Source organism: Sporothrix brasiliensis (genome assembly GCF_000820605.1).
Source record: "Sporothrix brasiliensis 5110 chromosome Unknown Cont19, whole genome shotgun sequence".
In the NCBI taxonomy this organism is placed as follows: Eukaryota; Fungi; Ascomycota; class Sordariomycetes; order Ophiostomatales; family Ophiostomataceae; genus Sporothrix; species Sporothrix brasiliensis.
In genome coordinates, this window is record NW_024467138.1 from 1,820,442 (window position 1) to 1,833,104 (window position 12,663).

The window sequence follows — 12,663 nt, forward strand, 5'->3', positions numbered from 1 at the left end:
CGGTGGTTGTTAATTTAGGTTGCGCACTCCAAAAGGGGAATCCGGTCCAGGGTTTGTTGGGAAAGGTTTCGATCCGAGCAAGAAGGAGCGACCAAAGCGGAAAGCATGTGGATGAAGACAAGGCAAGAACAAGACAAAGCGGCGGATGCGACTGCCCAAAAAACACGTCTCCTTTCTAAGCCCCCCTTGAAAGCCCCTGTCGTGTACCGCGTATCACTAACTTACTCGTATTAGCGGCGTGTGGCTCAAGGCCTTGGGACACGCATCTTACGTCGTTTTAACACCGCGTAAAGAGGGATGGGCGTGCCCAGCCAGCCATCATCGTTTTGAACTGGACGGTGGTTTCCACGCGGCTGGCTCCACTGCTAAAATAGGCGCTTTGTGTGCTGCGATTGGCTGTTTGCGTCGAGGGCCGTTCTGGAAAGAGCAACCCAGCTCGTCCAGCTTATCGGACCAGAAGCGGCAGTTGCACCAAATCCTGGTCATGGAAAATGGAGAATGCACCAAAGCGCAGAGCCATGAGACGTCTGCTTCTTGAAACAGACGTCGTACAGACTGTGGCCGTTTTCACTTGCACGATAAGAAGCAGATGAAGCACAAACAAACCACAAAAGACAGCGGTGCCATGATGCGAGCTCCCCACGCACTACAGTACGACTTTGTTGTAGCGGCAGGCGCGACCCGGCCATGCGCTAGCTCGCCCACTGCGCCTGCCTTTTCCGCCAGCTTTGTCATCCCGAATGACTCCCCCGCTATTCAGGCAGGAAGATACTGGTGGTGATAACAACAAATACAGCATTGTGATACAAATTGGGTTGAAAGGGCATCATAATAGAGAGCTTGTTTCAAGCACATTTGGGCCTGCGCTGCTCATGTCCAGTCTCTCTTTCCCCTCGCTTCCTGCGAATTCATTTTGTGTCCAGTGGCAAGCGACAAGCAACTTGAGAGCGTATAGAGACACTCCATTTATCCCGCCTCTCCACGAATACCCTCACATCGCATCTCATACCATTCTCTCAGAGACCCGTCTCACATTCTCACGATGGCGTCAATATCACCAAGCTCTGCCGAGGAGCAGTGGATACAGCAGCTGGCGGCCATGAAGGACGCCGTGGCAGCTCTCAAGCTCCCTCCCACATCAGACGTCAGCGAACTGGACGACCAGTACGACGACTTGGACGACACAGACGACAGCGACGGCTACTACAGCTCGGCCAGTGGTGGTGCTGGCCAGGATATTTGGGACTTTATCTCGGACGACGAGCTCGAGGAGCTTGGTCTGGCACCGAGTGACGTCGGCGGTTTAGGCCGTGGCGGCAGCAGCACAGCCGGCGGTGCGAAGTCTTTTCCTTCGTCCTCCTCCTCCTCCTCCTACACACCCGCCTGGCTCTCTACAAAATGCCTGGCCATGGCCTCGCGAAGCAGCCAAGCGGCCGCACCGATACCACCCGACGTGCTGCAGGAACAGATCATGGACGTGCTGCAGTCGTCCCGGCCAGAAGAGGAGCTGCAGTCGCAGCTGACGGACCTGGTGGGCTTTGATGACCTGGACTTTGTCATTGAGCTACTCGCCCACCGCGACGAAATCGTGGCGGCAGCCGTGGCAGAAGACGCAGCACCACCACCGGAAAGTCACAACGGGCCGTCGGTCGGCGGCTCGCGGCTCTTGACCAAGGCGCAGCGCGAGGAGCAGCTGCGCCAGAAAGATTTCGAGCACAAGACGGCCGTCCTCAGCGCCGCATCGGCCAAAGAGGCCGAGTACCCACACGTCTACAAGGCCTACCACGCCGGCAACAGCCTGAGCGTGACGGGCAAGCGCTATGCACTGCCTGCGGGCAGCACGGTGCGTGAGAAGGAAAAGTATACCGAGTACTACATCCCCGCCGGCAGCAAAGGCACGCTGGGTCCTGGGCAGAGCCTGGTCAAGATCAGCGACCTCGACGGGCTGTGTCGGGGCACGTTCAAGGGCTACACGACCCTGAACCGCATGCAGAGCCTGGTGTACCCGGTGGCGTACAAAACGAGCGAGAACATGCTGATCTGCGCGCCCACGGGTGCCGGCAAAACAGACGCAGCCATGCTCACGATCCTGCACACCGTCGGGCAATACGCGCTGCCCAGTCCCGTGGACGACGCTGCTGTGGACGATTTTGCGGTGGACGGCGAGGACTTCAAGATCGTCTACGTCGCACCCATGAAGGCGCTGGCCGCCGAGATTACCGAGAAGCTGGGCAAGCGGCTGGCGTGGCTCGGCATCCAGGTCCGCGAGTACACGGGCGACATGCAGCTGACCAAGGCCGAGATCGTGCGCACGCAGATCATCGTGACGACCCCTGAGAAGTGGGACGTCGTCACACGCCGCGGCGTCGGCGACACGGAGCTCGTGCAGAAGGTGCGCCTGCTGATCATCGACGAAGTGCACATGCTGCACGACGAGCGCGGTGCCGTCCTCGAGTCGCTGGTGGCGCGGACAGAGCGCCAGGTCGAGAGCACGCAGTCGCTGATCCGCGTTGTCGGCCTCAGCGCCACGCTGCCCAACTACATTGACGTCGCCGACTTTCTCAAGGTCAACCGCTACGCGGGTCTCTTCTATTTCGACGCCTCGTTTCGTCCCGTGCCCCTGCAGCAGCACTTTATCGGCGTCAAAGGCAAGGCGGGCAGCAAGGAAGGCAAGGAGAACCTCGACACTGTCGCCTTTGAAAAGGCACGGGACATGCTCGAGCAGGGCCACCAGATCATGGTCTTTGTGCACTCGCGGCGCGACACCATGGCCACCGCCAAGATGCTGCACGAAAAGGCCACAGACGAGATGTGCCTCGACCTGTTCGACCCCAGCACCCATCCGCGCTACGAGGCCGCCGTGGCGTCCATGAAGACGTCCAAGGCCCGCGAGATCCGCGACCTGCTGCCCAAGGGCCTGGGCATCCACCACGCCGGCATGGCCCGGTCCGACCGCAACCTCATGGAGCGCCTGTTCGGCGAGGGCGTGCTCAAGGTCCTGTGCTGTACGGCGACCCTCGCGTGGGGCGTCAACTTGCCCGCGGCCGCCGTCATCATCAAGGGCACGCAGGTGTACAGCGCCCAGGACGGCAAGTTTGTCGACCTCGGCATCCTCGACGTGCTCCAGATCTTTGGCCGTGCCGGCCGTCCGCAGTTTGAGGACACGGGCATCGGCATGATCTGCACCTCCCACAACAAGCTGACGCACTACCTGACGGCCGTGACTGAGCAGCTGCCCATCGAGTCGCGCTTCTCGGCCAAGCTCGTCGACAACCTGAATGCCGAGATCGCACTCGGCACCGTCACCTCCATCCCCGAGGCCGTGCAGTGGATCGGCTACTCGTACCTCTTTGTGCGCATGCGCCGCAACCCCATGGCCTACGGCATCGACTGGGCCGAGTTCGCGCAGGATCCCATGCTCGTGCAGCGCCGTCGCCAGCTGGCTGTCCAGGCGGCGCGCACGCTGCAGCAGAGCCAGATGATTATTTACAACGAGGCGACCGAAGAGCTGCGCAGCAAGGACGTTGGGCGCATTGCCAGCCAGTTTTACATCTTGCACTCGAGCATCCAGATTTTCAACACCATGATGCGCCAGCACGCCACCGAGGCCGACGTGCTGCAGATGATCGCCAAGAGCAGCGAGTTTGACAACATCTCGTCGCGCGACAGCGAGAACAAGGAGCTGGCCAAGCTCAAGGACACGGGCACGGTCTGCGACGTGGGCGGCACCATTGACTCCCCCCAGGCCAAGACCAACATCCTCCTGCAGTCGTACATCTCCAAAGTCCAGCCGGACGACTTTGCCCTGGGCAACGACCTCAACTACGTCGCCCAGCAGTCCGCACGCATCTGCCGGGCGCTCTTTATGATTGCGCTCAACCGCCGCTGGGGGCACCAGTGCCTTGTGCTGTTGTCTCTCTCGAAATCGATTGAGCGCCGCGTGTGGCCCTTTGAGCACCCGCTGAGCCAGTTCGAGCTGCCCCGGCCGGTCCTCGCCCAGTTGGACGAGAAGGGCACGGTGGCGTCCATCGAGTCGCTGCGCGACATGGAGCCCGGCGAAATTGGCAGCCTGGTGCGCAACCACGGCGCCGGCAACAAGATCTCGCGCATCCTCAGCAGCTTTCCGACGCTGACCGTCGAGGCCGAGATTGCGCCCCTCAACCGCGACGTCCTGCGCATCAAGCTCTACCTGTACCCAGATTTCCGCTGGAACGACCAGACCCACGGCACGTCCGAGTCGTACTACATCTGGGTCGAGAACTCGGAGACCTCGGAGATCTACCACCACGAGTACTTTGTGCTGAGCCGCCGCAAGCTGCACGATGACCACGAGATGAACTTTACCATCCCGCTGTCCGACCCGCTGCCCGACCAGATCTACGTGCGAGCCGTGTCCGACCGCTGGCTGGGCGCCGAGACTGTCACGCCCGTCTCGTTCCAGCACCTGATTCGTCCGGACACGGAAAGCGTGTACACGGACCTGCTGGACCTGCAGCCGCTGCCCATCTCTGCGCTCAAGAACCCGGTGCTGGAGGACATTTATGCGCAGCGCTTCCAGTACTTCAACCCCATGCAGACGCAAATCTTTCACACGCTGTACCACACGCCCGCCAACGTGCTTCTGGGCTCGCCGACGGGAAGCGGCAAGACCGTGGCGGCCGAGCTGGCCATGTGGTGGGCCTTCCGCGAGCGGCCCGGCTCCAAGGTCGTGTACATTGCGCCCATGAAGGCGCTGGTGCGCGAGCGCATCAAGGACTGGGGCGGGCGCCTGGCCGGCCCTGCCGGCCTTAAGCTGGTCGAGCTGACGGGTGACAACACGCCGGACACGCGCACGATTCAGGACGCCGACATTATCATCACGACGCCCGAGAAGTGGGACGGCATCTCGCGCAGCTGGCAGACGCGTAACTACGTGCGGAAAGTCAGCCTTGTGATTATCGACGAGATTCACCTGCTGGCCGGCGACCGCGGCCCGATTCTCGAGATCATCGTGTCGCGCATGAACTACATTGCGGCCTCGACCAAGGTGCCTGTGCGGCTGCTGGGCATGTCGACGGCCTGCGCCAACGCAACCGACCTGGCCAACTGGCTGGGCGTCAAACAGAGCCAGGGTGCGCTCTTCAACTTCCGCCACTCGGTGCGGCCCGTCCCGCTCGAGCTCTACATTGACGGGTTTCCCGACATGCGCGGGTTTTGCCCGCTGATGCAGGCGATGAACCGCCCGTCGTTCCTGGCCATCAAGAACCACAGCCCGGACAAGCCGGTGATTGTCTTCGTTCCGTCGCGCCGACAGACCCGCCTGACAGCCAAGGACCTCGTCAACTTCTGCGGCATGGAAGACAACCCGCGCCGCTTCCTGCACATGGCGGAGGACGACCTGCAGGCGAATCTGGCGCGCGTCAAAGACGACGCGCTGCGCGAGGCCATCAGCTTTGGCATCGGCCTGCACCACGCCGGCCTCGTCGAGTCGGACCGGCAGCTCTCGGAGGAGCTGTTCTTGCACAACAAGATCCAGATTCTCGTGGCGACGAGCACGCTGGCGTGGGGCGTCAACCTGCCGGCGCACCTGGTGATTGTCAAGGGCACGCAGTTCTTTGACGCCAAGATCGAGGGCTACAAGGACATGGACCTGACGGACGTGCTGCAGATGCTGGGTCGTGCGGGCCGGCCGCAGTTTGACAACTCGGGCGTGGCGCGCATCTTTACGCAGGACGCCAAGAAGGACTTTTACAAGCACTTTCTGCACACGGGCTTCCCCGTCGAGTCGTCGCTGCACACGGTGCTGGACAACCACTTGTGCGCCGAGGTGTCGGCCGAGACGATTGTCAGCAAACAGGACGCGCTCGACTACCTGACGTGGACCTTCTTCTTCCGGCGGCTGCACAAGAACCCGTCGTACTACGGACTGGACATTCTGCCCGAGGAGCAGCAGGACAACGGCGGCATGACGGCACAGCACTTGGCCAACGAGTTCATGGTGGACATGGTGGACAAGGCCCTGAACGACCTGGCCACGTCCAAGTGCGTCGAGGTGTACCCCAACGGGGACGTGGACCCGACGCCGCTCGGCAAGATTATGAGCTACTACTATCTCTCGCACAAGACGATCCGGCACCTGGTGCGGCACGCCAAGGCGCGCGCCTCGTTCCTGGACGTGCTCTCGTGGATGTGCCACGCGACGGAGTACGACGAGCTGCCCGTGCGGCACAACGAGGACCTGGTGAATGCGGAGCTGTCGGCCAACCTGACGTTCCCCGGCACGTCGTTTGGGCTGCCCATGTGGGATCCGCACGTCAAGTCGTTCTTGTTGCTGCAGGCGCACATGTCGCGCATCACGCTGCCGATCACGGATTACGTGGGCGACCAGACGAGCGTGCTGGACCAGGCGATCCGCATCATGCAGGCGTCGATTGACGTGCTGGCCGAGCTCAACCACCTGTCGAGCTGTCTCGAGATGATTACGCTGCTGCAGTGTGTCAAATCGGCCGTCTGGCCCACAGACCCGCCGGTCGCGATCCTGCCGGGCGTTGACGGCGACGCGGCCGAGGCGTACGGCAAATCCAAGGGTGCGTCCGCGCGCTTGCAGGCCGTCAGTGCCATGACGGAGGCGCAGAAGAGGCAGCTCAGCAAGTCGCTGCAGGTGCCCGCGAGCCGTGTGAACCAGTTCAACCGTGCCGTGTCCTTGCTGCCCAACGTACAGGTATCGGTCAGCCCCGTGACGTCGTCGTCTGTGACAATCAACATGAAGCGGCTCAACGCGCTGGTCGACCGCGAGGCCCGCATGTACGCACCCAAGTTCCCCAAACCGCAGACGGAAGGGTTCTTTGCCATTGTGGGTGACCTGGCGCGCGACGAGGTCTATGCCATCAAGCGGGTTGGTTGGAGCTCCGGCCCTGGTCGCAACGGTGGTGGTGCCGGCGACCGAGGCGGACGCGGGAGCCGTGGAGGTCGCGGTGGTGCCCCCGGTGGATCGCAGCCTACAGCACGGGCAGTGGTGCAGCTGCCCGAGACGGTTGCCCAAACCGGCAAGGTGGACGTGCTCATTGTGAGCGACGGCTATGTGGGCCTCGAGTACCGCGTGCTGGGCGTAGAAGTGCCCAAGGCACCCGTTGTCGACGGCATCGACAAAGAAAAGGGCCAGTAAGCCGTCGGTTTAACAACAATAAACATAAACACATCTGGTACATTGTTAGAAAAGACGATAGAACGTACATATTGGGCATATGATTGAAATATTTCAAAGCGAGTCAGCCTTCCAACACACACTTACAGACAATACGGTGCGCGCCGAGATGCTTCCTGTGTCTGCTTTCGATGACTTCAGCCACTCTTCAGTCGCTCTTCACTCCCCTTCTTGGGGACGCAGGTACTTGTCGAGATCCTTGTTGCCCATAATCTGCTCCCGCAGGCGATCGTACCGTCGTCGGCGGTCTTCTTCCATGGCGCGCAGCTGCTTTCGCGTATGCTTGCGGTTGCGTGTCGGCGCCGATGCCGCCGAGCCAGACGAGCGGGACCGAGATTCTGACGACGACGGCGCCGGGCCGTTGCCGAGGGCCTGTCTTTCTGGCCGCAGTTTTGCCTCGATCGGATAGGGCATGCCCTGCTGGTCGGCGCCGAGGCCCCTGCCACTGTCTGGGTCCCAGCCCTGGGCGCTCATAATGGCGAGGCCCAAACGGCCGCGGTTGAGCGAAGACGGTGGCTTAGAGTGGTCGAGAGCCACCTGATGGACGAGGCAGGACTCGTGGTGATGGGCGGCGGCCGACGAGGGCGTTGTCAAGGGGAGGCGACACACGTCGCAGGCGGGCGTTGTGGGGGCGGTGGTGGAGGCCTCGTCCGCCTTCGCAACCGACTCGGCACTCCCTTCTCTCTTTTCCGTCTGTCCTATGACGATGCTGAGATAGAGATCAGAGACGGCACCGCCTGGAAGAGCGCCGGTTGGTCCGCTGCCTTTTGTCTGTGGCGCCTCGCCGGCCCGGACAAATGCGACGCGCTGACGGTGCAGGCCCGTGCCGAAGCCGGGCAGACGGTGGAGTGGCGTGTCCGAGGCGCCGTCTTCGTTGAGTCCGCCATTGCGGTCTGTCGTACTTTGGCGTCTGTGTGCCATTTTTGGCTGTATTGTACGACGTCGTGGAGATGTGTTTGTTTTGAGAGACGGAAGGCGGATGAGATGCACTCGCATACATTCAAAATCAGGCAGGCGCAAGTTTGCCACAGCCTTGGGCCCCACATTTATACATCTGTAGACTTAAGATGGCAAGTGCGCTGGGTGTCGTCATGCTCCAGGGGCAGCTTCCTTATCTTATCGGCACCTGTCGCCAATGTAGCCAATGAAAGCCGCCCATTCCCTGAATTCCATTCCACTAAACGTGCTATTAAAAGCCACTTTAGCGGACGCGCCTGCCTCGACTACCACGACATCTTCTTCGACCCCCTTTCCAAGGCCCACGACTTTCGACCTCAATACATCTCACAAGAACGTCGTCTCGCAGAGTCTCGCACACGTCTCCCGTCTCCCACCATGCCTCTCGACTTTATAACGAACGCGTATCTCTATGGGCTGCCAGAATGGTTCCCCGAGCCCGAGACGCTGGTCAAGTTCTTCGGCACGCTCGGCGTGCTCGTGGGCACCAAGGTGTACTGCAGCGGCGCGTCCAATCGGTCGGACCGCAGCATGCACGGCCGCGTCGTGATGATCACGGGCGGCACATCGGGCGTGGGTGCAGCCGTGGCGCTCGACCTGGCCAAGCGCGGCGCCCATATTGTGCTTCTGACCCAACAACCGTCGTCCGATCCCTTTGTGGTGGACTATGTCGAAGAGCTGCGCGAGCTCGCGGGCCACCAGCTCATTTACGCGGAGCAGGTCGACTTGACGTCCCTGCACAGCATCCGCACATTTGCTACTCAGTGGATCGACAACTTGCCGGTGCGGCGGCTGGATATGATCATTCTGTGCGCGGCGGTGGCTGGCGTGGCGCAGACGGACGAACGCACGGGCAAGGCGCTGGCGCCGGCACGCGGCGTGACGACGGCGGACGGGATTGAGCGAGCGTGGATGGTCAACTACCTGGCCAACTTCCATCTGCTGGGCATCCTGAGCCCCGCGCTGCGGTCGCAGCCGTTTGATCGCGACGTGCGGATCATTATCACGACGTGCTCGTCCTACATTGGCTCGCCGCCGTTGATTGCGGCTCCTGCCAGCACCGCATCAACGACAACAAACGCTCGAGGTAGCAAGAAAAAGGCAGCCAAGGCAGGGGCAGCGGCCTCCACGACGCCGGACGGCGTCGACATCCCCGACTGGTCCCCGGCGCGCGCGTATGCGCGCAGCAAGCTCGCGCTCATGGTGTTTGCACGCTCCTTCCAGAAGCACGTCGACGCACACAAGCGGCCGGACAACCTACCAGGCAATGTGCGCGTGCTGGTGGTCGACCCGGGCATGTCGCGCACGCCCGGGTTCCGCCACTGGCTGACAGGGGGGTCGCTGCTGTGGCTCGTGCTGGGCTATGTGCTGCTGTACCCGCTGTGGTGGCTGTTTATCAAGAGCGCCGACGACGGCGCACAGTCGATTTTGTATGCGGCCATGGACGGCGAGCTGCGGCGCATGCGCGACTTTGGCACCGCGGGCGACGCGCTGGCGGACGACGCGGCCCGGGACCCGCTGGCGCACAAGATCATCAAGGAGTGCCGGGTCATGGACACGGCGCGGCGCGACGTCGAGGACGAGACCGTGGCCAAGGCGCTGTGGCAGGACAGTGATCTGCTGGTGGAAGAAACGGAAAAGCGAGCCGCCGAGCGGCGCCAGCGGGAGAAGGAGGCCGCCAAAGAGGCTGCCGAGAACGAGGAGCGCGTGCGCAAGGAGACACATCAAGTCAACGAAATCGAGGCGCTGGTGAGCGCGATCAAGAAGGGCAAAGAGCGGGAGAAGGAGAAGGAAGCGGCGGCGAAGAAGGGCGACAAGAAGAAGTCGAAACGAAAGGCATAGGGGGGGTGGGGGGTGGAGGCTCAGCTTGCTTTTGGCTCTTTTTTTGTTTGGCATCGTATCTATTTGGCATCTACGGACGTACAAGGCGTGGGATTGCATTTGCTTGATATGGGCACGGGCCTGGATTTGTATGGCGCACAAAAGACACATGGAAGCATGGAATATGCATAGATTTGTTGCGATGACAAAACTCACAGTATTTCGTACATGCTGTAGCTAATAACGAATGCCATTTAGCGCACTGCTCATTGCCATTGCCTGGCGGCGCCTGCCCAGCCCGGACCGAGGCGCCGGAACTCGCAACTGGCACCCCGCTTTAGCGGCCTTTCCACGTGAAAAATGACGACAGCGGCTGCGCGACGCCTAGACAACCCCCATATCTACGGTAGCTGGTATCTTAGCTGCGAAATCGCACAACGCCAAACCAAAACTTCGAATCGACAAACCCAAACACGGCGACTGCACTCCGGCGCATCCCTTTCGACGCCCTTCGAGACTGAGTCCGCCGTCGCCAACACCATCCTCCATGATCTGAGCTCGTCACTTTGCCGTCCATATACGGCCTGTCCCTTTCGCCGCTCCTTCGGCCAGTCCTTCTTCGTCTGTGTTTCTCCGGTCCAGCTGCTGGCTCTGCATACAAGCTCTCCATGGCCCCGGCTGCACCTCCTACACTGCCGATAGCAGGGGCGCTTTCCTTCTCAGACGTCTCGGCCGACTACGCCATCCCTCGAGCCATCCTGGCACCACATCTCCTGCCCCCTTCGCGGCAGCAGCCAACGCAGCACCGTCAAGTGCCACCACCGCCGGCGATGCACAACCCGTCCGTCCTCCATCCCGTCTTTTTTACCGAGAAGCTGCAGCGGCGGCGGTCCTTTGGTCAGCCAGCCGTGCCGGTCGCCGTCCCACCCGTGCCCGTGCCCGTGCCCGCGCCTCGCCACATCCACAACCCTCACCAGGCGCCCTTTATGCCATCTGCACCGTACCAAGCGCACCCTGCGGCCTTTCCACTTGCACCGCCGGCACCCCCGTTGCCGCACGCGAGCAGTCCGGTCGCCCACGGCTACATCTATCGCGAGAACACGACCTGGCCAATAGCACAACGAGCTCGTCCGGTCGGTGTCGGCACTGGGAGTAAGCTGTAACAGTGGTGAGGGGACCACAGAAGATGCGTGGACGAAAACGAAACGTGGGCGGCAGTTTATCTCTGTATATATACGTCGCATTGCTCGAGGCGTGCTTGCTTTCAATCTTTTACAGCATTGGCATAATCTAAACATAATCTAATGGTATTATGAGGCATCGAAGAACACCGCCATTCCAATCCTCGTAATTGCTGTATGCCGTATGACGCCGTAGTGCAAGCGGCACGTGCTGTAGTCCGCGTTTCACAGCCTGTAACCGCATCCCCTTCAGCGCCCAGCGCCACGCCACAAGCCTTGCCCTAGTGCAACCTTGTTGGGGAAGGGGCGGTGGCAGTTCGTCATCGACCACTGGTACGTACCTGCCGCTTGCCAACACAAACATCGTCACTTCCCCTTGGCCTCACAACTTGTCCATCTGCTCATCACGCCCACGATATATCCACAGACACTTCACGCCGGCGTGGCTGGCATCCGACGTTACCGCGACACGCTAAATCGACCCAGCGATTGACTGCAGAACATACGCCCATTCGCGCCCACGCACACCATCTCCCGGCCGTCAGTATGACGTCCTCCGCGCCGACGACGCCGCTGCTTTAGTAAGTCCTCTATCTGTTGCTTTCTCTCTCTTTCTCTCTCTCTTCTCTCTCTCTCTCTCTCTCTCTCTCTCTCTCTCGCTCGCTCCGCTCCTCTAACAGTCCAGTGCGTGCGTCGCCCACAATACCACAATCCTCGCCGAGTGCATCGCTTCCGCCTCCAGCCAAACCTCTGCCCTCGCCTCCCTCGTCCTGCCCAAGATCGACCACAAGACACCACAGAAATTGACATTCACGCACGGCTCCAACCACATCCACTATGTCGCCGAGGCGCCCGACCCGGACGATGCCGACAGCACGGCCAGCAGCGCCGGCGGCCTGACCTTCTTGGTCGTCGCCGACGGCAGCCTCGGCCGCCGCATCCCCTTTGCGTTTCTCGTCGCCGTCCGCGCCCAGTTCTTTGCCGACTTCCCGCCCGCCCACACCGACTTTTCCGACCTGCCCAACTACGGCTGCGCCTCCTTTAACGGCACCCTCAAGGCCCTGCTCGTCCAGTTTGGCACGTCGTCCGAGGAGGACGCCCTGTCGTCCGTCCGCCGCGACATGGACGACGTCCGCGGCATCATGGGCCGCAACATCGAGTCCCTGCTGGAGCGCGGCGAGCGCATCGACCTGCTGGTGGACCAGACCGACCGCCTGGGCGGCAGCGCCCGCGACTTCCGTGTGCGCAGCCGCGGCCTGAAGCGGCAAATGTGGTGGAAGAACGTCAAGCTCATGGCCCTCATGGGACTGGTGTTTGTGCTGGTGCTGTTGACCATTGTCCTGTCGGTGAAGTCGTAAGCACGGCCCGGTCTACGAGCCCACGGCTTGCTGCTGGCAATCGTGTCTCGACGGCCCGTTGTTTTGTCTCTTGTATCTACTGCTCGCCGTTCATTTGTTGCTCGTTCTTTCGTTTGTCGGGGTTTCATGGCATAGTTTCAATTTCCCGTTTCCTGTCTCATTT

General features: G+C 61.4%; 5 protein-coding genes across 5 annotated transcripts; 4 read left to right on the forward strand and 1 right to left on the reverse strand.

The window, feature by feature from the left end:
• Nucleotides 1-1,042: 1,042 nt before the first annotated feature.
• On the forward strand, nt 1,043-7,144 carry SPBR_00017 (uncharacterized protein; the record flags this gene model as incomplete). Its single annotated transcript, XM_040758338.1, has 1 exon — nt 1,043-7,144. The coding sequence occupies one exon, from the start codon at nt 1,043-1,045 to the stop codon at nt 7,142-7,144; it is 6,102 nt and encodes a 2,033-aa protein (XP_040618316.1).
• A 198-nt stretch (nt 7,145-7,342) lies between these two features.
• SPBR_00971 (uncharacterized protein) lies at nt 7,343-8,104 on the reverse strand (the record flags this gene model as incomplete). The annotated part of the gene is made up of 1 exon (XM_040759290.1): nt 7,343-8,104. One exon carries the CDS (start codon nt 8,102-8,104, stop codon nt 7,343-7,345), a length of 762 nt encoding a protein of 253 aa, XP_040618317.1.
• Nucleotides 8,105-8,518: 414 nt separating this feature from the next.
• On the forward strand, nt 8,519-9,982 carry SPBR_00575 (oxidoreductase, short chain dehydrogenase/reductase family; the record flags this gene model as incomplete). Its single annotated transcript, XM_040758894.1, has 1 exon — nt 8,519-9,982. One exon carries the CDS (start codon nt 8,519-8,521, stop codon nt 9,980-9,982), a length of 1,464 nt encoding a protein of 487 aa, XP_040618318.1.
• A 647-nt stretch (nt 9,983-10,629) lies between these two features.
• On the forward strand, nt 10,630-11,124 carry SPBR_01082 (uncharacterized protein; the record flags this gene model as incomplete). Its single annotated transcript, XM_040759400.1, has 1 exon — nt 10,630-11,124. One exon carries the CDS (start codon nt 10,630-10,632, stop codon nt 11,122-11,124), a length of 495 nt encoding a protein of 164 aa, XP_040618319.1.
• A 564-nt stretch (nt 11,125-11,688) lies between these two features.
• SPBR_00946 (vesicle-associated membrane protein 7) lies at nt 11,689-12,500 on the forward strand (the record flags this gene model as incomplete). Its single annotated transcript, XM_040759265.1, has 2 exons — nt 11,689-11,723; nt 11,828-12,500. 2 exons carry the CDS (start codon nt 11,689-11,691, stop codon nt 12,498-12,500), a joined length of 708 nt encoding a protein of 235 aa, XP_040618320.1.
• Nucleotides 12,501-12,663: the final 163 nt, after the last annotated feature.